General features: G+C 41.3%; 2 protein-coding genes across 2 annotated transcripts in view; both read left to right on the top strand.

Moving 5' to 3' along the window:
* The first annotated feature begins 1,073 nt into the window (after window positions 1-1,073).
* LOC140313445 (uncharacterized) lies at window positions 1,074-6,251 on the top strand. Its single transcript, XM_072391540.1, has 2 exons — window positions 1,074-1,811; window positions 4,287-6,251. Exons 1-2 carry the CDS (start codon window positions 1,289-1,291, stop codon window positions 4,916-4,918), a joined length of 1,155 nt encoding a protein of 384 aa, XP_072247641.1. The 5' UTR covers window positions 1,074-1,288; the 3' UTR covers window positions 4,919-6,251.
* A 4,950-nt stretch (window positions 6,252-11,201) lies between these two features.
* pcca (propionyl-CoA carboxylase subunit alpha) overlaps window positions 11,202-22,240 on the top strand; it is a 41,324-nt gene continuing 30,285 nt past the window's right edge. The window contains exons 1-7 of the mRNA XM_072391537.1: window positions 11,202-11,296; window positions 13,824-13,901; window positions 14,040-14,087; window positions 17,182-17,250; window positions 17,644-17,757; window positions 18,091-18,144; window positions 18,750-18,881. Of these exons, the coding sequence (XP_072247638.1) occupies window positions 11,243-11,296; window positions 13,824-13,901; window positions 14,040-14,087; window positions 17,182-17,250; window positions 17,644-17,757; window positions 18,091-18,144; window positions 18,750-18,881 (549 nt within the window). The 5' untranslated portion in view covers window positions 11,202-11,242. The remainder of the gene's footprint in view (window positions 11,297-13,823; window positions 13,902-14,039; window positions 14,088-17,181; window positions 17,251-17,643; window positions 17,758-18,090; window positions 18,145-18,749; window positions 18,882-22,240) is intronic.

The raw sequence follows: 22,240 nt of genomic DNA, 5'->3' as shown, positions 1-22,240 counted from the left end.
TTTATAAATACTCACATTATGACAGCTTGCATTTCTAGGTTCTTCAAAAATGCTACAGTTCTTCCTCTTTTAAAGAAGACTAATCTGGACCCATGCAAATTACTTTTCCAGGTTGACTTTTACTTTGGTTGTAACCCTTTTAATTCTGGGTTACGGTCCACTGGTGCCACTGCAGCCTTCAATTCCCCCATTTTTTCAGCTTCCTCCTTCAGCCCTATTTGCTCTTCTCTTGTTCCTTCTCCTTGATGTTGCTGTCACTTGGAGTTGATACATCTATCACTGCTGCCTTCTTCTGGGGTTTGTCAACCACCACAATCACAATAAACACATTTTAGCCCATTTATATGAACATATATATATATATCAGAATTATTCTTATCTTATAGTAGGTTATTTGAATTGATATGATTGTTAGTGTTTTGGCACTTTTGAGAGACTACCTTTTTGTATTGGTTACACAGATGCAGATAATTAAGTCTTTTTAAGTGTGGCACCCCAAAATGTAGCACCTACGTTTTTTCAGTTATACTCTTGTAAATGTTAACATTTTGTGATGAAAATGACATGTGTGTGTGTGTGTGTGTGTGTGTGTGTATGTATGTATATATATATATATATGTGTGTGTGTGTGTGATGTAATTACAAAGCTGCACTTCCTGATCTGTCTCACATATTACTGAACTGTTATCATCAAAATGACCCAAGTTCGGTTCCTAACAGTAATGTTTCTGTAGAGTACACAGATAAATAAAGTGCACCCAGGTAAAAGCTGTCCCATAGCTGGAGGAACTGCCATTAGAAACAATCCATAGCTAATAATGGAGGGTTACACAAACACAAGTATGCAGCAAAATTCTGGGAACAAAACTATTTTTATTTTTACTTTTCAGTTCAATGTTGGAATGACATTACCACATGCGCATTGTGTGTAAAATCACTGAAGGCGAATCTTTTACTTTGTGGGCATACTGGTTAACAAGAAGAAAAGGAATGGAGACTGTAGTGAACGAGGAAAGGAGGCAAGGACGTTGTGCGACGGTTTTGGGTCGCAGCCTGCTGTGTGCCTTCGAATCCGTTCACCTCCATTCACAGTAAATAGAAGCATGGAGGCTTTGACTCTCGGGATCTAACGTCGAGCAGCGGGGGGTAAAGACATTGCCGCATGCGCTCTTGCCTTAACCGAAACGCAGGACAGCACTTAGAGCATTGTCATTAACACTGAACTTATTTGACTCAAAAACGAGGACTGTGGTCGGTGATCGGAGCGGGACAGCCCGCCGTGCTGATCATGAAGCGGATGGCCGTAGTGGCCAGGCACAATGGCCTCGTCTCTCCTTTGGGGAACAACAACTCCGGGGCTTCGAGCATCGTTTCACCGCCCCAGAGCAAAGCCGCTAATATGTGCGCTTCTGCCGACACTGTGGCCGGCGGAGGGATGGACGGCCTGCAGGATTTCTCCAAAGGCCCGGCCGTCAAAACCGAGCTAGTGTGCAAATGGGTTGACCGAACTTCTTCGAAACAGAGGCTCGGGCGGACAGCGACATCCGTCTGCGACCAAACTTTCAGCTCCATGCCCGAGCTCGTGGACCACGTCACCAGCGAGCATGTAGCAGCAGGGCTGGAGAGCCTCAGTCACGTCTGCATGTGGGACGAGTGTATGCGCGGCGGGAAGGCGTTCAAAGCCAAATACAAACTCATCAACCACATTCGCGTGCACACAGGGGAGAAGCCTTTTTCATGCGCATTTCCCAACTGCGGCAAGATGTTCGCACGCTCGGAGAACCTCAAGATCCACACGCGCACTCACACCGGTAGGCTTTCCTTCTCCTGTGAGCACACACAGACTTATACTGTGGTTAGCTCTGTAGATGAGCCCCTGACAGAGAAATGTAGAGGTTAATGAACATATCCCTCAGTCTGCCAGGATGCCCCTCCATGTTTAGATGGGCTGAGTTCAGTATCAGTTCACATTCCACTTCTCTGCTCCCTTGTTTCCTAAAGGAACCACGAGCCCAGACCGCATCTCACGAATCATGTAAGGTGACAGAGATGAGCACAAATCAGCTGGTAGCTCAAAGTGAAATGTGCATCCAACACCAATGCGTGTTTGGAGCTCATAAAGGAGGTTACTGCCTGTTTTAACTGCAGTTATTTTGCAGCATTTGTGTTCTGTAGAATTTCTATTTTGATAATGAGCAGTACAGCTGTTGGACTGCACACCTGTGTACAATCCTTTTAGTAAAAAAGAGTGTGCAGACCCTAACCCAACAAGGACACTGAGGATTGGTCTGTTTTTCCTGGTAAGGGACCACTATCCTGCTCAGCATCCTCTTCAGGAGGGGACCTCATTATGACACATTGCTACAGTACAGTACAACACATTTTCCACGATACAAAAAGTGTTTTTTCAATCTTCAATCCGAGAACTGATGACACCTTAAAGAAGAGCTTACTTTTACCTACATAACACATGTTTAACTTCCCGTGTTGTAAGTGAATGCATCTCTGACGGGTTGATCAGTACGCAGTAAAATAAGGCCTTTACTTTCTAACATTACACAGATGTGGTCGTCTTCCTCCCAGATGAACATATTTACACCCTCATCACTTCATCGTCTACAGATGCACCCTCTCTTTTCTATACAATAAGACCTTGATTACAAAGTTAATCATAAAAAGGTTTTATATCACGGCACCAGCTTCACAGGCATTAACACGTTGACATGCACACAAGGCTGATATGAACTGTCATGGCACTGATATGTGCTGTAAAACAGTCCCCTCTTCATGTGCTGATAGTCTCACCATCACAGCACAGAGTAATGCTCTGTGAGTTTTGGCGGTGTGTCCTTTATTGGCAGCACTGTTTTGGTGTTTGTTATTTCTATTTTCTAATAATGGAGTTTTATAATCCAGCCCTGATTTGTCCGTAAGCTCGTGTGCGATGTCCTTGGTCCTCTTTGTTCTGCTTGCTTTGTGCTTGAAATGTGGCTCTATCTGTTTCCCTTTAAAGCCGTATGAATGTGTATATGTCCCATCAGTCCTGGCGCAGCCCCGCCCCCTCCACCCGTTCCCTCTGTATGTCAGCAACAAGGTGAGCTGCAGACTCACTTACGTCTCCTCATTGCTCTTCTCCTCATAAGAGAAAGTAAACATGTTCATTACAGTCCAGTTAGACACAGATCATACACTATTATCCAGTTCAATCAGATAAACAAAGTATGTTATATTTGAACTTATATATACTAATATAATGTCAGTTAAAAAACCAACGGATCTCATCAAATGCTCACCTGGATTCCTCCCCCTGTCCTGAGCATGCGCAGGGTGATGATGTGAGTGTAAGAACCTCTTCAGCAGAACCAGGTGGGGGCCATCTGCCTGGACCAGTTGTGGATTACAAGACATCTTTTCTCTTGGTTTAGTTTAACCAACTTGACCTATTTAGTGTAGATAAGTAAAATCCTGAAACAATCAATTTGATAAAGCATCGGCCCACTGGAATTTCTTATTAGACTCGTTTAATTAGTCCTCCGTCTGTCTCCTGATCAGATACAGTTAATCAAAGAATATGCTTATCTAATCCCCCTCTGTGAAATGGCACAGCAATAGTTCAGTCAATGGCTGAAAGTGGTCATGTCATGTGCTGCAGAGCTGCTTCAGTGGAAGAGAACGTTAACATGATACACACTTTTACTCAGATTTCCTCTTCACTTTGCTTATACCTGTGACTCTTTGTTTCTAAAGCCTCAAGCTTCGAGAGAAAATTCAGGTTCACATGAAAACAGGATTATTTTCCATTAGCTTTGGAATATATTGTGGAAATTATTCTATTTTTAATCTAAGAGTGTTTGTAAGTTTTGTCCACAGTTTCATTCAGTTTACCAAACTGTTTTTAAATCATTTGGTTTACAATTTATTTAACCAAGAAAAATCTCTTCTGCAAGAAGGTCATGGCCAAGATAGCAGCATCACATTGCATCCCAACAGACGTGCCAGATATTTTACACAAAGTGCAGAAAGGTACACACCATTCATCCAAAGCTTAAAGGCCCACTTCCACTAAGCTCAGGAAAGCTGCATTCAGTGTGATCAGCTTCTTTGAATTCAAACCACTGTTAATCTGAGTCAAAGCGAGGGGAGCAGAAGTTCTGTTCGGGCTCTGGGAGCAGACATGGCTCTCTCTGAAGCCAGCTTGCTAAACCCATGTAAATAAAACATATGTATAAGTTCCATGCAGTCCCCTATTAACCGTGGTAACTGTGCGTGTGATGTTTGTGTTCCAGGTGAGAAGCCATTCCAGTGTGAGTTTTGTGAACGCCGCTTTGCTAACAGCAGCGACCGGAAGAAGCACTCACAGGTCCACACTGCCTCCAAACCCTATGACTGCAAAGCGCTGGGCTGCACCAAGTCTTACACCCACCCCAGCTCTCTGCGGAAACACATGAAGATTCACATCAAGTCGTCACCTACCTCTGATCCCCAGGACCTGTACAGCTTCATTCCTCATCAACCTCAGCAATCAAACCAGGCTGTCCTAGAGCCCCTTGACCTTAAAATGAACCACTTCTCCCCATCCCTTGTCAATAAAAATTCTCATTTTCCCCTTCTGTCCAGTCATGAACTGAATATCAGCTCAGCCAGCGAAGTGGACCACAAGGTGTTGCTGCGGAGTTCATCTCCAGTAGCAATGCCTCTGGATCTCTCTCTGTCAGGCTTAAAGAGCCAACTAACCCAGAAGCAGCAGGGTGGCAGGACCGCAAGGAGGAGCCAGCGCTCAGTCAACCCAGCCTTAACTCAGCTGTCTAACATTAAAGAGTGGTATGTCTGTACCAGGACTACAGCACCACACTTTCCACTTATCCACCCAGACCACATCAAATCAGAACGCAGTGACGAGGACGAGTATGTGACGTAAGATGAAAAGACTGATGGATTTAGATGTGAAGAACTGATTTCATATATTCAGAACCAGATCAGACCCAAACAGGCAGTTCTATGCTTCAACAACAGTGGCTCTTGGCGAAGGCCTTCATCAGAAAGAAGGATCCTTACTGTGTTTTACAACAGAAAATTCAGCCAAGAGACTCCTACTATGTGTAGACCAAAAGCAATGTCTGAGAGGTCTTGAAGAATTCCATCAGAACGTTTTTCCCAGAAAAAGTTTCATGGCTAGCTCACTAACTAACCCAAACACAGGAGTTAACTTTGTACAAGTGGACCAAAGAATGTTGTTAGCTGCTTTTTTGCTCTAAAAGAATATGAACAGAGTGTTTGAACATGATGATGTCTCCAGAAGGCAAATACTAACCAGTTTAAGGGCTCTGCGAAGGTGAAGCAATTTTAAGGGCTAAGTCACTGTAAATGAAAAGAGCGCACGGGCAGCACAGCAGGTCCAAAACAGCAGATACAGCAGTTGGAAGAAGCTGATTCTGCTGTCAGAGGGGATGTTTACATGCTGTTAGATGATCTGACAAGCAGCCTGCTGGGAGCAAACTGAGGCCATACGCTGGGAAGTAACATGTTCAATGTGTTGAAGTGATCAAATCTACTCCAACACAAAAACAAAAGTATGAAGAGAGTGAATCTTATCCTTCATCATGATGTTCAAGCATCTCTTAACCTCTTCATCTGACCTATCATTCATTTTATGTTTTCATTCCAGTTACAGCTTCAAGATTTTCAAAAGTATCATACAGCTAACACATGACCGTGAGGGATGGTATGAATATTAAATAGATGGATTAACGATCAGTTCCATTTGAGGTGGAAGTGTCAACATGTTAATACTGCCTTAGAAATAACAGAAAGCCCCCTCTCTACGAGCTTGTGAGCGGCTCTGTTGTGTGATCAAAATGTCAGAATTGTGCAGCAAATGAAAAATGGGAATAAATTCTATTGAACTGTGTGCTTGAAATCAGGAGTTGATTTCTGTCAAACAAATCTTGACAAACAACTCGAATGTTTCCCAAAAAAATGGAGCCTGACCCCCCAGGGTCCATTTTCTAATCTTTAGTTATTAAAGTTATTTCAGAACACAGAACCTCTGATCAAACCACTCAAAATCACTTGTAAGAATTAGAGAGTCCCTGAAGTTTTATCCTATTGCTGTTGGATAATGTTTTAATAAACATTTTGTTGTTCATTTTACTGTCAGTTTTGTATTCTAATTTTCCAAATGGCCTCCCTGACACAGCTTCTTTCTGCCCTTTGTTTCCTAGAGACATCACAGAGGGAGAAAGTAAGAGTGAGCTTAAGACATTTGACAGTAGGCAGATGAATCAGATGATTGCTAAAAAAGAAAAAGGTAGGGACACAAGTGAGGCGTGAGTCACAGACAGTCAAATATTGGGTTTCACGTTTCACATGTTCTCATCTTCAGTACATTCAGCTTGAAATAGAATAATGCATTCAATATTAAAAGCTTTCATTTAGGAGAAACAAAGCCCTTTGAACACATAGTGCTCATATGTTAAGACAAGTGATTGGAAAGACATCAACATGCAGATTTGGACATTTTTGTCCTTTATATGAGAGTGACCAGTTAGAAATGGAAGTAAAGATGGGTTATGGAACAGCTTTTTTCCCATTTAGATGAAAGATAAAAGTCGAAACATGTTTTATGTTTATAAGCATAGGAGGTATTCCTTGTTAAAAATTCAAAATGGATCCATTCCTGTCAGGTGTTACAACCCACTAGCTGGTCTGCAAAAATGTTTAGGGAGGTGGCAAGTGTCAAATTAAGATCCACGTAAACGCCAAGATGCAGTACATTACAACAAGATGAGTAGAGATTGCTTAAACCTTCCAGTGGTTTTAATGTTGTAGCTAGAACATGCAGTTCTTCCCCCCCCATCAAACACACATTCACTGAAACATCGATGAACACGTCATTATCCCATTCAGTGTTTTCCTTAAAACTCACATTTACACGTTAGGGTGTGAGCCTCAAACAGAAAGCTTCTGATTGGTAGATGACTGCTTCAACACCTGACCCACAGCTCAGGTTAGGTTAGATGGTGCATGGCTGTTTGTCTCTGTGTTGGTACTGTGATGGATAATCAACCTGTCCAGGGAATACCCCACCTCTCCCCCGATGACAGCTGGCTCGTCCCCTCCCCATGACCCTGAACACAATGAAGCAGGTATAGCAGATAGATACATGAATGGAATTATTGCATGACAAATGGTATCATTAAAGAATAGTTTTACACCTTTTTTTTTTCAGTGAAACCATTACGTAGGGGCCCTTATCCATAGAAAGATTGTTTTCCAGTTTGAGAGGAATAGAGAACAGAAGTATGAAAGAAGGAACATAGCAATAAATGATGAGCATGGATAAACAAGAACTCATTTTCAAAAGGTTACTTTCACGTGGGAGCTATCAATTCAATATTTGTTGTTAAATCTAACACTAAGAATTCAAATAATTGCAGTAGCAGATGTTCATCAGTTGAACATGTTGGGTTGAAATGGAGAGGAACTGACAGTTTCAGCAAACAGTCAAACCAGGAAGCATTGTGTGAGGGTCAATATTATTAACAATTCTGATCTCTACAGTGGAATGCTAGATGCCTACCATCCAGTGTAAAGAACTTTAAAATATTAGTAGAGAATTGAAAAGAAAAACAGTTATTGTGTGCATTAAAGACACATTGCCGAAACCCAGCCTGGAATCTGAATTGGTTTTGTGGAAATCAAGTGAGATAGTTGAAGTTCAAAGTTGAAGGTGGGATGGGATGGAAGGTGGGGGTTGCTTTCCTTAATAGGCAAGGCAAGTTTATTTGTAGAGCACAAGGCAATTCAAAGTGCTTTACAGCTACATAAAATCACAAGAAGGCAAATAAAATCATTCCATAAATATAAAAAAAAACATTAATTCATTCATTTAAAAGTGAAGAGTGCAGAGAAAATACTTTCAGTTGTCATATGCACAGCTAAATAGAACTGTTTTCAGCCTGGATTTAAACATTTAAGCATTTAAACAGAGTTGAGGCCTGTCTCACATCTTCTGGAAGACTGTTCCAGATTTTATGAGCATAAAGCTGAAACGCAGCCTCAGCTTGTTTAGTCCTGACACTGGGCACCAGCAGGAGACCCCTCCCTGAGGTTCTCAGAGTCCCAGTTGCTTCATATGGTTCTAAGAGATGTATGTCAGAGATGTACTTTGGTACTAGACCATGAAGATAATTGTACACTAGCAGAGCTCTTTTAAAGTCTTTTCTCTGAGCAACAGGAAGCCAGTGCAGAGACCTGAGCACTGGACTAATATGGTCGTATTTCCTATTTCCTAGAGCCCAGTGAGCAGGCCGTTACAGTAGTCTAACCTGCTGGAGACAAACGCATGGATTAGTCTTTCTAAGTCTGGTTTGTATGGCAATGTTTTTTAGATGGTAAAAAGCTGCTGATGTTATTGATTTAATGTGGCTTTTAAAGTTCAGGTCTGAGTCCAATATTACACCCAGATTTCTAACTTGATTATTAGGTTTAAGAGAGAGAGTCTCAAGGTGACTGATTACACTTTCTCTTTGTTTCTGTGGGCCACAGACAATGATTTCAGTTTTGTCTGAGTTTAGCTGGAGAAAATAGTTTTGCATCCACACACTGATCTGTTCGATGCAGTGACGCAATGTATCTACAGACCCGTGTTCTCCTGCCATCAGTAACACGTAGATCTGAGTGTCATCTGCATAGTTTTGGTAGGACACATTATAGCTGCGTATAAGCTGGCCTAATGGTAGCATGTACAGATTGAACAATAGTGGTCCCAGGAAGGACCCCTGGGGAACCCCACAGGTCATAGCTATTTGGTCTGAGACACAGTTACCAATTTCAACAAAATACTTCCTGTCTTCGAGATAGGACTTGAATCAGTTTAAAACACTACCAGAGAATCCAAACTGCAGACATCACAGCTTCAACTTTCCTGGAAGCCCTGAAATATCTATTCTATCCAGTCCCTCAGCAACTATCTGAAACTGCACTGCCTGCTCTCCATCATTCATGTCTGCCTGGTACCACCTATCTAAACTCTATACAGCCTTTTCCCTAATTACTGGAAATTTTTCTTCATCTATTACAAACTTTCTATCACTTAATTTCCCTCTGCTTATTGAGTAGAGATCTCCATCGCCATTGTAAATGCTAATGGAGAAATCATACACCCTGCCATAATGCCTATTTCTATCCTCTGCCAACCTGTTGTGAAACCTGCTGTACTGAGGCACAGTCTAATATCCTGGAAATATGCTCTTATTAAGTTAACAGCTACTACAGACACTCTAAAACAATCTAACGCTCTCCAAATAAGGCTATGTGGGACTGAACCAAATGCATTTTCTAGATCCAGACATATAACATGCAAGTCTTTTTCCTCAATCTTGGCTGTCTGGATCTGATGCCAAATCATACTAGTGTGCTTTAAACAATAATTGTAGGAGGTATTTGACAGAATGATGAGACATTACCAGGATAACAAGAGGAAAGAAACACTGAAAGTGTTTTGCGATTACACAACACATATGGTTTAACTCGCATGGCTCTTCATTGTTTTGTTTTTCCACTACAGACAGTATCCCCTCTCTGTGGGCAGGCTCGTGCGTTGGAGGCATGTATAAAACTACGGTTTATAGCATTACCCTTTTTTATGAACTTTGTCACGGGCTTTAAGTTTAGAAGGGTTTAAATATATTTTGGGTAAGATACTGACGGAGTGCTACAGAACTCAGCTCTAGTCAGCAGAGATGGAAAATTGATGTGTAAATCCATACTCAGGGGTTAAAAAAAACATGCTAATGCATTCGATAGTCATGCAAAAAGTGTGTGATTCGTGCGCACAACTAGATACTTATGATTATTGTTCTAAATTATTTGCCAGACTTTCAAATGACTTATGGAACAAGAAAATGTGTTGGTGTGGTTTGTTTATGCCCAAAGGTTGTGGTTCTGCTGACCAATCAGAGATCTGCAGTGTTTCATATCAACGTATAGTATCGGCGATGTGAAGGTATGTCACACCAAGCTGTATACTGGGATGTTAGCATTGTCTTGTGAGGAATGTTCCCCCAGTATGTCTGTTTTAGACTATTGTTGCCTGGTTATATTTTGTTAGGCTAAACATGTCAAATGGAAAGATGGAGAAAGAAAAAACTAAAGAGAAGATTAACTTCACGAGGAGTAATTGAATTGCACCACTAAATGCAAGATCTGCTAATTGACAAGCTGGTATTGTACTGAAATCTGATCCCTTGTAAATCCAACTTGTTATTTGGCAAATGTAATAAAGTATAAAGAAAATTAATTGAGCCATACACCAAAGATGTCAAGATTTTATTAGCTGTCCTTAGTGACGTTTCAAAGGCGTTCTTCACAGTATGCATTTTTATATTCAGTGCCATGCAATTTTAATTTCCTATACTCCATTAGAACATGTGATACATCACACCAGTTCATAAATGCATAAAAGGGGTAGAAAACATATAATGTAACTAATAAATATACATATGGATTTCTGAATATACAACATCAGAATTAGAGAATATAAAGTAGAGAATATATACACAGAAAATATGCAACTACAAACATATTCTGTGAGAAATGTGTTCCAATAATACTTCACAAAAGGTATCAGATTATAAAATCCATTCCCAGACGATAATTGGAATCTATCTATTGTTGAAGATAAAATAAATCATATCGATAACTCACAGAACTAACAGAAAAGGTCAAATATCAAAGTCGTCATTCATGCCTTTTGGGGCTAAAGTGCCCTGTGTATGTGTCCAACAGTTCACCTTTCGGGAGCAGAGAATTTACAACACCTCATCTGCGTGGAAGTTTTATAACCTCAACTCTTCCCTGTAATGCTTTTTATATTCATCACACTCCATCCATGTTAACTTCTCTCCTCGGGAATCGAGTTATCTGCGTATTTTGTTCAGAAGAAGCTTGAAATGATGTGATTCCATTTGAGTGTGCACAAGCCTGAAGAGGAAAGCCTGGATTTATTGAAAGACCAGAAACTCTGTCATATACCTATTGTGTCTCAGTAGAGGTGAAGATTATGTCGAGCCATCGATCACAAAGAAAGCCTGACTGTGTTGAACTTGTTTGGTGGTCCACTCTTCTGCTCTGATGGTTGGAACCTGAGGGTTTATCTGATGCCAGAAGGGGGCAGTGATGGCACTTTTAGGATACATGCTGCCGTAAAAGCTCTAAGACAAAGAAGAGGAAGCTCGGCAACATGGCGGTTCACAGAGTATCCCTGGCACTGGATAGGCTGCTGTTTGCTGTGAAGGTGAGTTTACCGCTGAGTGACGGCTGTAGAGAGCGAGCTCATCAAACTCAAGCGACCCCAACTCTCACACGAGTCTCTAAGAAACTGGACAGCCCTGAATGTTTCTGACCGCCAAGTGTCATTTCCAGCAAGAAACTCCGGCTACGTTGTTAAACTGTTTGTTGCAAAAAAAAACCCTGACAAGTAGCAAACTTTAAGGGGGTTCATTTCCCTCCACAGAGAGCCGCCAGGTTTGTGGTCAGAACAACATGAACCTTACGTTTGTTTCGACCTCTGTTCCGAACTTTTCGAGTTGGGCAAAGTCAACGTCACGGTGTGTTTGAACTTAGTTCGGAAAGAGTGTCCACTCTGAAGCACCTGGGCCTGGAACTGTCACCGGGGCTCACAGCAGCATGTCGGGCTGCCTGGATGGTGGTGGTCGCTTCTTCAATCCAATCCATCTTTATGTGCTTTAAAAACCACACAGCGGGCCAAAGGGCTATACATGCAAAGTACAACATAAAAAAAGCATGAAAACAAACTGTAAAAAGCCAACTCATCAGACTGGATTAAAAGCCAGTGACAAAGAATGTGCTTTCAGAGAGGACTTTAAGCCTGCCTTGTGTGCAAAGGTAACTCATCCCACAGTTTTCCCTTTGTTTTAGGGATGACTAACAGTAGCCGATCTGCTGACCTGAGAGAAGTGAAGGAGCGTACTGCTGAAGCTGGTCAGGCAGATACTGTGGGGCCAGGCCATGGAGACATTTAAAATCCTCTCTAAAACTAACTGGAAGCCAGTGAAGTGATGTCAGAGCTGAAGTAATGTGTTCATGTCTGAACCAGCTGTAGACGAGCAGGTGATGCTCGACTTAGCCCAGATTAAAGTGCATTTCAGCAGTCTAAACGAGTCGTAATAAAAGCATGGATTCAAATCTCAAAGTGATGCAAAGAAAGAATGGTTTAGCTTTAGAAAGTTGTCTCAGTTGAAAAAAGCTGGACTTGACCACTGAGCTAACCTGTGCAGCCGTTCTCCAAGGCTTGTTGCTGCTGGTGTCAGATGTTAACTTAACAAGCCCAAGTCAACAGGTACTGTGGAGCTATCTGTAGGCCCAGACAACGTAACCTCGGTCTTATCATCATTAAAGTGCAGAAAATCCATTGCCATCCATACTTTAATTTCTGAAACGCACTCCAGTTGTGGATTTTCTTGCTTCAGTTGCATATAAATCTGACTATCGTCAGCATAAAAATGGAGCGCAATACCATATTTCCAAAGAATTAATCCAAGAGGAAGTAAGTAGAGGGAGAAGAGAAGAGGCCCAAGAACAGAGCCTTTCAGGCACTCCACACCTTAGAGGCGCTGGAGAGGACTCAGCAGTTCCAACACAGACACAAACTTCTACCTGATAAGCAGGACCTAAACTCTGAACACGCTAATGAGCATGCTGTGGAGAACACACAGCAGGAAGATAATGATCCAGGCTGCTTGCATTGTGAACGTGGCGGTCCAGTCATACAGGGGCAGTGGAGTCCTGGTGTCTCTGGTATTTTGGATGGGACACAGACATAAACTGAATCCATTTCAGCAGTATTTTAACATCTTTGGATGAGCCATGAAGCTCTACACAATCTGAACTTGTCACAATGTCATTTCAGCAACCTGAGGAAAACACAGCTACTTGTCTCCACCTGCGAGTAATCGGTCAGTTCCTCCAAATAGTCGACATAGAACATTCCAGCTGTGACCTCACATTTCTGATGCAGAGGGATGTGCTCTGTAGATTCATGGCACAGAACCTCAGCCATAGTTTTGATCCACCTAAAAAACATGGTTGGTTTTTCTGTCATTGGATTTAGATTCCAATTTCAAATTGGATGTACCCCCCTCTCTTTGTGGCAGCCTGATCTAGTGGAAACTAAACAAAGGTAGTTTTTGAAAGATTTCAAATTTTACATCACAACATAGGTAATGACCAGACTTTAAAATGAGGCCTCTGGATTTCCTCACCAGAGCACCCTAATCATGTCAAAGGTCATAGTGATACTACTGCTCAGTATTAACATCATGACTGCTGAAGGTGATTAGTGTCTTTGAAGCAAAAACTAAGATTAGAGACGGTTTGTTAGCAGACTTAATACCACATAACTGAAGCTGTGCCACCTTCCTCGTTGTGGCTTTTCACCATTGGGAATGTTGAAGTAACGAGTTTGGGACTCTTTGGAGGACACGGGTGTAAAGAAAAGGGATGTGCATGATTTATCTATATATTTTCCTTTATTTAGGTCACCCCATTGAGATATAAATTCTGTTGAAGAGACGCCTGGTGAAGATAGTAGTTAGAAAGTAACATGTTAAACTTCCATCATTGTGACAGGGGATGTAGTTTGATTATTGATTGATTTGAGTCATAGTTGGAAATGAAAGTCAGAACTGAAAATAAATGTGATGAATTTCCCAGCCCTACAGGTTCTACCACCTTTCTCAGACGGGCTTGATTAGAATATAATTCCTCATGAAATGAACATCATGTCTGTGTTTACTTTGCAGTATGCCCCGTGCCAGTCCAGATGCTGTGTGCTGAACAGCAGGGCTCTGTACTGTACTGTTTACCATCCCAGTGAGAAGGTGCGTTTCTTTCCTTTCCTCCTGTTTGGTGTAGGAATTCTGAAAGAATTACTGTGTTGTTGTTGCTCTTCTCTTTGACAGACCGGTAGAATGAAGAAAGTCCTTTCTGTCTGTAACTGCCTGTGTTTCCCTCCACAGACCTTTGATAAGATCCTGATTGCCAACAGAGGAGAAATTGCTTGCAGGGTAAGACTTTCCACGTTATTAGTGTTGGGAACTTTGACTCTTTTGGCTGAATCGTATAATTTACTCTCGAACAGTAAATTGAACGAATCTTTGAACGAATCATTTCGTTCATTTTTCCAGCAGGTGGCGCTGTAACCCTACTGTGGGCGTTGCACAAAACGGCCACGGTTCTAAACACTTAACACTGAAGGAAACATAGTTTGCTTCAGCTGAGCTAACAAAATACAATACACAAAATGCCACAAACAATTCAAACCGTGTGAAAACCTGGGAAAGCAAATACACAATAAGGTGACTTGTGTCTGTATCCTCCCTGCCATTGTTGTTTAAAGCCCGACACTGACTCAGTAGCTGTCACGTGACAAATTAACGAACGAGAACGATCGTTCAGCCCTGTCACGTGACAGCTGGTAGAGAACAAGGGAATGTAAAACTCAAATTCATTTTGACAATTAGTAACACAATTAAGTGAGAAAAAAAGTAACAATAAGTTCCCTAAAATGTTACATAGTGCATTTATTGTGTCTTATTATTATTATTATTAGTAGTAGTATATTATTTTATGGTAGAGTATAACACAAAATCAATATGTTGATATAATTTTCAAAAGTATCTATTCACATTATTACATTATCATTTATCTATTTACACTCAACAATTATACATATCTACAAGAACCGAAGACCACTAATTAATTATGATTTCATGACAAATGAATGAACATCACAAATCAGACATCATTAATTTCCTCCTTCGTTTCTCTGTCTACAGTAGAGTCCTGTGCGGGACTGTTTTCTTCACCCCGCTCCCGCTGAATTTCTGACCATTACCACCGCAACGTGTGTGTTACACTCCCGCCCGCAGCCGCAAAACTTTGAGAATTTATGCCCGTACAATAATAGAAATGCATTGATTTTGTGTCTTCTCCCGTCCCGCAGGAGAAAACACATCATTTTATAGGCTATTAATAAAGAGATTCACGGACAATTGAGAAACTTCTGCAAATATCACACTTGCCTTGCTTTGTCTTTGTGCTGTAAAGACCTTCTTTGAGCTTCCTTTCCACATCATTTATTGACATCCTGTCGCTAGGCTACATCCCGATCTCAGTGTTTTTAGCCGCCAGCAGTTGACTCGTGAACGAATCAAAACTGTTTCCTGTGCGAGGAGCCGTAACCCGAGGAGTTGACTCGTGAACGAATCAAAACTGTTTCCTGTGCGAGGAGCCGTAACCCGAGGAGTTGACTCGTGAACGAATCAAAACTGTTTCCTGTGCGAGGAGCCGTAACCCGAGGAGTTGACTCGTGAACGAATCAAAACTGTTTCCTGTGCGAGGAGAACGAATCAAAACTGTTTCCTGTGCGAGGAGCCGTAACCCGAGGAGTTGACTCGTGAACAAATCAAAACTGTTTCCTGTCGTGCTGACTGAGTTTATGCAGCAGCCGCCTGTCATGTGGGGAGGAAGGGTACTGCGTGAAAACGAACAAATCACTCACTGAGACTACTCGTTACTCCCGAGTCATATAAACGATTAGTTAATATCGAACGAATCGTTCGCAAACGACACATCACTACACCACATCAGAACAGAGGATCAGATCTGAGGCTGTATACCTTTGAGATGATACAAATGATCATTTAATTTTCATTCATTAAAGTATCCAGCCTAATGAAAAAAATTGAAGGTTCCTTCTTGAATTGATGTAAAGTGTTGCTGATATTCTCTCTCTGAAGCTTTCGAGTCCCTCTTCCTTTACCAGTATTCGGGTAAATAAAGGCAGGGAGTAGGAGTTCTCAGCTTTGAACCTATGTGCGTAACCCTTTAACACCAGCTTTGCCTCTGCTCTGGCTGTAGCAGCTATGGAATGTCCACTTTGGATTAGATATTTGAATTGTTCCAATTTGTTTAGATTCACAAGTTATTCATTTAGTGAGTAATCAGCTGCTCGTTATTGTTGTCTGTGATCGATCATCTGGTTCAGCATATTTTCCGTAAAAGCTCTCGCATCCGGAGTCAATGCGTTGACTTACCGAGTTAGTGTGATCCGACTGACGCTTTGTTTTTTCAAAGCCAGATCTTTAAAAGATGAATGAATTGAATGTGTTTTATAGTACAGATACACACTTTTTAGTATTCATAACAACAAGAATTTCCCAAAAAGGAAACATTTCAGCCATTCAGATTTCATCAGAGCCTGAGAGTTTCCAACAGTGGTCCTGGTGGCTGGGTTACCTGACCCCCCCCTTGAGATGTTTAATTTTTATAGCATCAAATGTCATCGGAAGGCAATGGATCTCATTCTGGATGAGCATTTCCTTCCTTTTTGTATCAAACGGTAAACATTCCATCTCTACACTGAGGTGAAAGGTTTTTTTTTCCTTATCAGTCACGTTTTCTGGTGTTGTTTTATTCACCTATACACTTGTCTGTAGGCAGCTCAAATTAAATTCCTTTTCCCAAAACTACAGGAAACAAAGTTGAATAAAATGCCGTTTCAGAAAAAGCCTAAATGTTGTCACTTCTGAAGAATCTCCTTTTCTTTGGCATCAGATTGATAATTACAGAGAACTTCGCCTCTTAGATACAATGATCATGGAAGCCCTACAGGTGCCAACGTTTTGTGAGACATTACCTGCATGCTATCACAGAGACTGTACTTTACTGTAGCTGCTTTACTTGGATGAGTTAAATGTTGATTTAGTATTAACTGAATTTTCATCATATTCTGAACCACCTAATGTAAATATTGTCTGTTAAAACTAACTGAACAATATGGAAAACAAAGAAATCCAATTCCTGTTTTTTTTTTTGTTTTTTTTTGTTTTTTTAAATTTAATTTAATTTTTTTTTTTTTCAGGAATGGGATCAAAGCTAATCATTTTGTAGTTTTTTCAAATTTTGGGTGAGATGCTTGAGCTGTGATTAACTCAGACCTCACAGCTCCTGCTTCTCCCCTCTTCAAGTTTGCATGTTCTGTGTCTGTGGCCTTATTTCCTCATGCACAGATTTGTCAGCTCATGTTCATTTCAGCCTGCTACTGTCATTAGATTAGTGTTTAGAGAAGAAGGAGCATTGATTTCATGTTCTCTCCAGGTGATCAAGACCTGTAAGAAGATGGGCATCCAGACTGTAGCTGTTCACAGTGACGCAGACTGCAATGCTGTGAGTCACCAACTGGGTTCACCAGGGACATTTTAGGAGCTGAAATCTCTTAACTGACAAAAATGCTACTCGACTCTGCATATTTATACACGCACACATTGATATATCTATGTGTGTATGTGTATATAGCACTTCATCCCAGTATTCTAGTAAGAATGGTATGATTTTATAAAACTTCTGTTAAGGAAAAGCCTTGCATAACCCTTGTGTTCTTGTGTTTGAGAACTACTGTTCTAGAATGCAGATATCATTCATTTTATAAGCTCTCAAGAATGAATTTTTTTATGTATTAAATATATTACAATGGGAAAGTTTGTTTTTGATATGTCTGTCTCACATTCTCCTGTCATGGTGATGTTACTGTCCTCATACACACAAAATATATGTGTCTAGGTTCACGTAAAGATGGCTGACGAGGCATTCTGCGTTGGTCCTGCCCCTACGAGTAAGAGCTACCTGAACATGGACGCCATCATGGACGCCATCAGAGTGACTGGCTCTCAAGCTGTTAGTGCTTATGTTCTATTACTCTTACTGCATGTTGGGATGTGGACCCAGGGCATGAATAACATTCTCAATGCAACTTGTAAGAAACACATGAGCAATAATTATTGTGTCAATAGGAATCTGAAGCTATCTGCAGCAACATCAAACCCATTACCCTGATAGCATTTAAGTCCTCTTTGAGCCAGCCAAGTCTGCTCTGAGCGGCTGGGGTGTGGACATGGAGATCTGGAATGTCTGACCCTGAGATGTTGACGGTAGATCCTTTTGGACCTGTGGGTTGCAGGGTGATGCCAGTGCAGCTATATCTAATAAATAATTTCCTTCTCTTTGAAGGTTCATCCTGGATATGGGTTTCTCTCGGAAAATAAAGAGTTTGCGAAGCGACTGGTGAGTAATGCATACAAAAACATTTCCACCTTGCAGCAACTCTGACTTTGCCATGGTGTGATATATATAGATATTTTTTAGATTTTTATTTATTTCAGTTTAGTAGGTTTGTAGGTTTTCTCTAGAAGCTCCGTCTTTATCATATCACTCTTTCTCCCTAATGAAAGCTGTTGATGTTAGGCTATCTACAGATGCAGGCGGCTGTAGCTCAGGAGGAAGAGCAGTCGCCCACCAATTGGAGGGTCGGTGGTTCGACTCTGGCTTCCCCAGCTACATGTCGAAGCGTCCTTGGGCAAGACACTGATCCCCACGTTGCCACCCCAGTGTATTGGGGGTGTGAATGTGTGTGAATGATTAGAAAGTGTATCTTAAGAAGTGCTGTATGAGTGTGTGTGAGTGGGGTGAATGCAGTGGTCAGTTAGACTAGAAAAGCGCTATACAAGTACAAGTCCATTTACCATCTTTTCCTTTTTTTAAATGAAAGAAGAATTTTTTTCTTGTTTTTAAAGATGTAGAAATGCTAAAAGCAAGTACACTGTGATATGAGCTTTACAGTGTCAGTAGTTTGCTGCAGTCATTTTTTTGTACCTGATTTTTGTTGTCAGGCTGCAGAGGGTGTGACATTCATTGGCCCAGACACCCATGCAATCCAGGCAATGGGGGACAAGATTGAAAGCAAGCTGATTGCTAAGGCTGCTAAGGTCAACACTATCCCAGGATTTGATGGCGTCGTCAAGGTACAGTCACACATGCTCAGCAATGTATGTATAATGAAAGAGCGCATAAACATAATCACCAAACATTTAAAACAGGGAAATAAAGTAACCTAATGTGTAATTAATATACTAGAATTAAATTGCCAGTGGCTCTGTAGCCATAGAATTATCTCTTTGCCTTTCCATGGAATGTGGAGAGCTGTGTGTGGAGAGTTTGTCAGTATTGAAGCACCAGGACATGAATGTAGATTCAATTCTACATTCAATAATTTATTTTAGCAAATAAGTACTGTAACACTGGATGTGCCAATGCAGTTTCTGCATCTGGAAAATCCATAGAAATGTCAAACTCTCGACTCAGCTTCTATTTGCTTCATTTTCCAACACAGACAGCATCACCTCGATGTGGATGGGATCATTTCTATGTGATGCTGTGTTGATGTAGACTTTCAAAATGCCCAGTGTGTGTAGGCTGACCATTGCAGTGTTAGTTCAGACCAACTCTATGGTTTGACATTTTTTCATAGAACATCGAGAATTTTCACGACACCTGAAAAAAAAAAAAAAAATTAGTTAGACCAAAACCAGATTTTTAAAAAGCATGCAAATATATCCACGCTGTCTTAATTTTATGAGCGAGTTTCACTTTCCCCATGGGCAAAACTCTCAAGAGATCAAAGTGAGGAAAGGTGTGACAGACGAGGTCCCCCAGCAGTCTAAGCCTATAGCAGCTTAACTATGGGATGTTTCAGGATTACCTGAGCCATCCCTAACTATAAGCTTTATCAAAAAGGAATGTTTTAAGCCTAATCTTAAAAGTGGAAAGGGTGTCTGCTTCCCGGACTTTTACTGGCAGCTTATTCCACAAGAGAGGGGCCTGATAACTGAAGGCTCTACCTCCCATTCTACTTTTAGAAACTCTGGGAACAACAAGTAAACCTGCAGTTTGGGAGCGAAGTGCTCTTTTAGGAAAATATCTTACAATGAGATCTTTAAGATATGATGGAGCTCGGTCATTAAGAGTTTTATATGTGAGGAGAAGAATCTTAAATTCTATTCTGAATTTAACAGGGAGCCAATGAAGAGAAGCTAAAACTGGAGAAACATGATCTCTCCTGTTAGTTCTCATCAGAACTCTGGCTGCAGCATTTTGGATCAGCTGGAGGCTTTTCAGAGAATATGTGGGACAGCCCAATAATAAGGAATTACAGTAGTCCAATCCTGAAGTAACAAATGCATGAACTAGTTTCCCTGCATCACCCTGAGACAGGATGTTCCTGATTTTAGCAATATTACGAAGGTGAAAGAAGGCAGTCCTAGAAAAACCATGTGCGTCAAATGATAAATTCTGGTCAAAAATAACTCCAAGGTTCCTCACTGTAGAACTAGAAGCCAAGGAAATACCATCTAGAGTAACAATACAACTCGACAATTTCTCCCTGAAGCGCTCAGGTCCAAAGAGAACAACTTCAGTTTTGTCTGAATTTAGAAGCAGACAGTTCTGAGTCATCCAGGTCTTTGTGTCTTTAAGACAGGCTTGTAGCCTGACCAACCTGTAGGTTTCATCTGGTTTCATAGATAAGTACAGCTGAGTATCATCAGCATAACAATGGAAATTTATGCCATGCTGTCTAATAATGTTACCTAATGGAAGCATGTACAATGTAAAAAGAATCGGTCCAAGCGCAGAACCCTGAGGAACTCCATGACTTACTCCAATGTGTGAGGAAGATTCTTCATTTACAAGAACAAACTGGAATCTATCAGATAAATATGACTTAAACCAGCCAAATGCAGTCCCTTTATTCCCAATAACATGTTCAAGTCTCTGTAACAGAATGCTGTGATCGATCGTATCAAATGCAGCACTGAGATCTAATAGGACAAGCACAGAAACAAGTCCGCTATCAGAGGCTAAGAGGAGCGTTAAAGACGGTGCAGAAGTCTCTACGTCAGGGAGGGAGCAGAAAACTGAACAAACAAAAAAAGTAAAAGCCGTCTGTGCAGTGAATTCAGCAGTACTTACATGTATGATGATCTCAAACAGAGGAAGTTAGAAGCAGCAGCAGAATGTCATGAAGATCAGCTGATTGAAGACCGGGGGGGGGGGGGGGGGGCAAGGGGCAGAAGGTGTGGTGCCAGAAGACCCCCCCTCATGGACTGCCCCATCAAAGTGCCATCATGATGAGGCAACAACTGTTTGCACGACTTGAGTTGCAGTCATCGAGCGCCTGGCCATGGCGGAACGTTTTTTTTTTTTTAAAAACCATTTTCATATCAAACCTTTTCTTAACAGCACTCGTAATTTCTTCCCATTTCTTCATTTTAGCAGGTCCCGTAATTCCCCTGCTGACACTGCTAAAAATGACAGATTTTCCTTTTTGGATCTCTGAAAGCAGAACTTCAGTCTCAGAGCCAGTAAAGTTGTTCTTTTTGCACCTTGGTGCCATTCTCATGACTCAACACTTCCTGGCACAGGAGAGAGGAAGCGTAGCCTTATATGGTATTACTTTGGGCGTGGAGTATGTTTTACTAAATTTACTATCTTCGTGCACGTGCACTTTAAATATGCACGGGTGGCATTCATCATTTACGCAGGTCGTTTGCACCCCTTTTTCCGAAGTTAAGAGCGTTTGTTGAATCTGACGTGCCGTGTTCGTACGAGACCTTACGAAAAAAAGTGAGAGAAATTTAGAATAAATTACATGAGGCCCAATGAGTTCAACTTAGTGCCAAGAATGTGGACACAGCTTGGGTCGGTTATACAGAGACCGGATAGCTCCTAAGAGAGTCTCCAGTACCCCATATTCCCTCAGCACCCCCCACAGAATCCCTTAGGGATCACGTTTGTAAGCCTTTTCTAAGTCTACAATACAAATTTAGACTGGATGGTTAAACTCCCATGATCTCCTCAGTAACTCTGCAAGGGTAAAGATCTGCTCCACTGTTGCACGACCTGGGCGAAAACCACACTGCTCCTCATGAATTTCAGGTTTCACAATTTTTTGGAGCCTCCACCCAACACCCTGGAGTAAACTTTTCCTGGGAGGCTGAGTAATGGGATCTCCCTGTAATTGGAACTCAGTCTCCAGTCTTATTTTGGGTGAAGTTAGCTGCCATCTTTTTCACTGACCGCGAAACATTCAATTCATCCTCCCTGCCAAGCAGGTAAAATACTGGCATGACCTCTTACATGTCCCCACTTACACTCGTCAGCTAAAAGTCAACTTGGTGTCACATTAATAACAGTCGATTTCTTGTTTCCGTGGTTACTGATATTAGGTCTGTTAATTTGTCTAACTTCTTCAGTTTACAGATTGCATGTAGCTAAACACACACACACAGGCTGAGCAGTATTACCTCATGGAACATGTGATCAT

Source organism: Leuresthes tenuis, unplaced genomic scaffold (assembly GCF_036924035.1).
Source record: "Leuresthes tenuis unplaced genomic scaffold, fLeuTen1.0.hap1 SCAF_8, whole genome shotgun sequence".
Taxonomy (NCBI): Eukaryota; Metazoa; Chordata; class Actinopteri; order Atheriniformes; family Atherinopsidae; genus Leuresthes; species Leuresthes tenuis.
Note: the sequence above shows the minus strand (reverse complement) of the source record. Positions and strands in the feature narration are given on the sequence as shown.

Bases quoted from the DNA above. Each gene is read 5' to 3' on its own strand.
- LOC140313445 (XM_072391540.1), top strand. From the start codon at position 1,289: ATGAAGCGGATGGCCGTAGTGGCCAGGCACAATGGCCTCGTCTCTCCT. The intron at 1,812-4,286 runs GTAGGCTTTCCT...TTTGTGTTCCAG, and splicing joins CCACACGCGCACTCACACCG to GTGAGAAGCCATTCCAGTGT.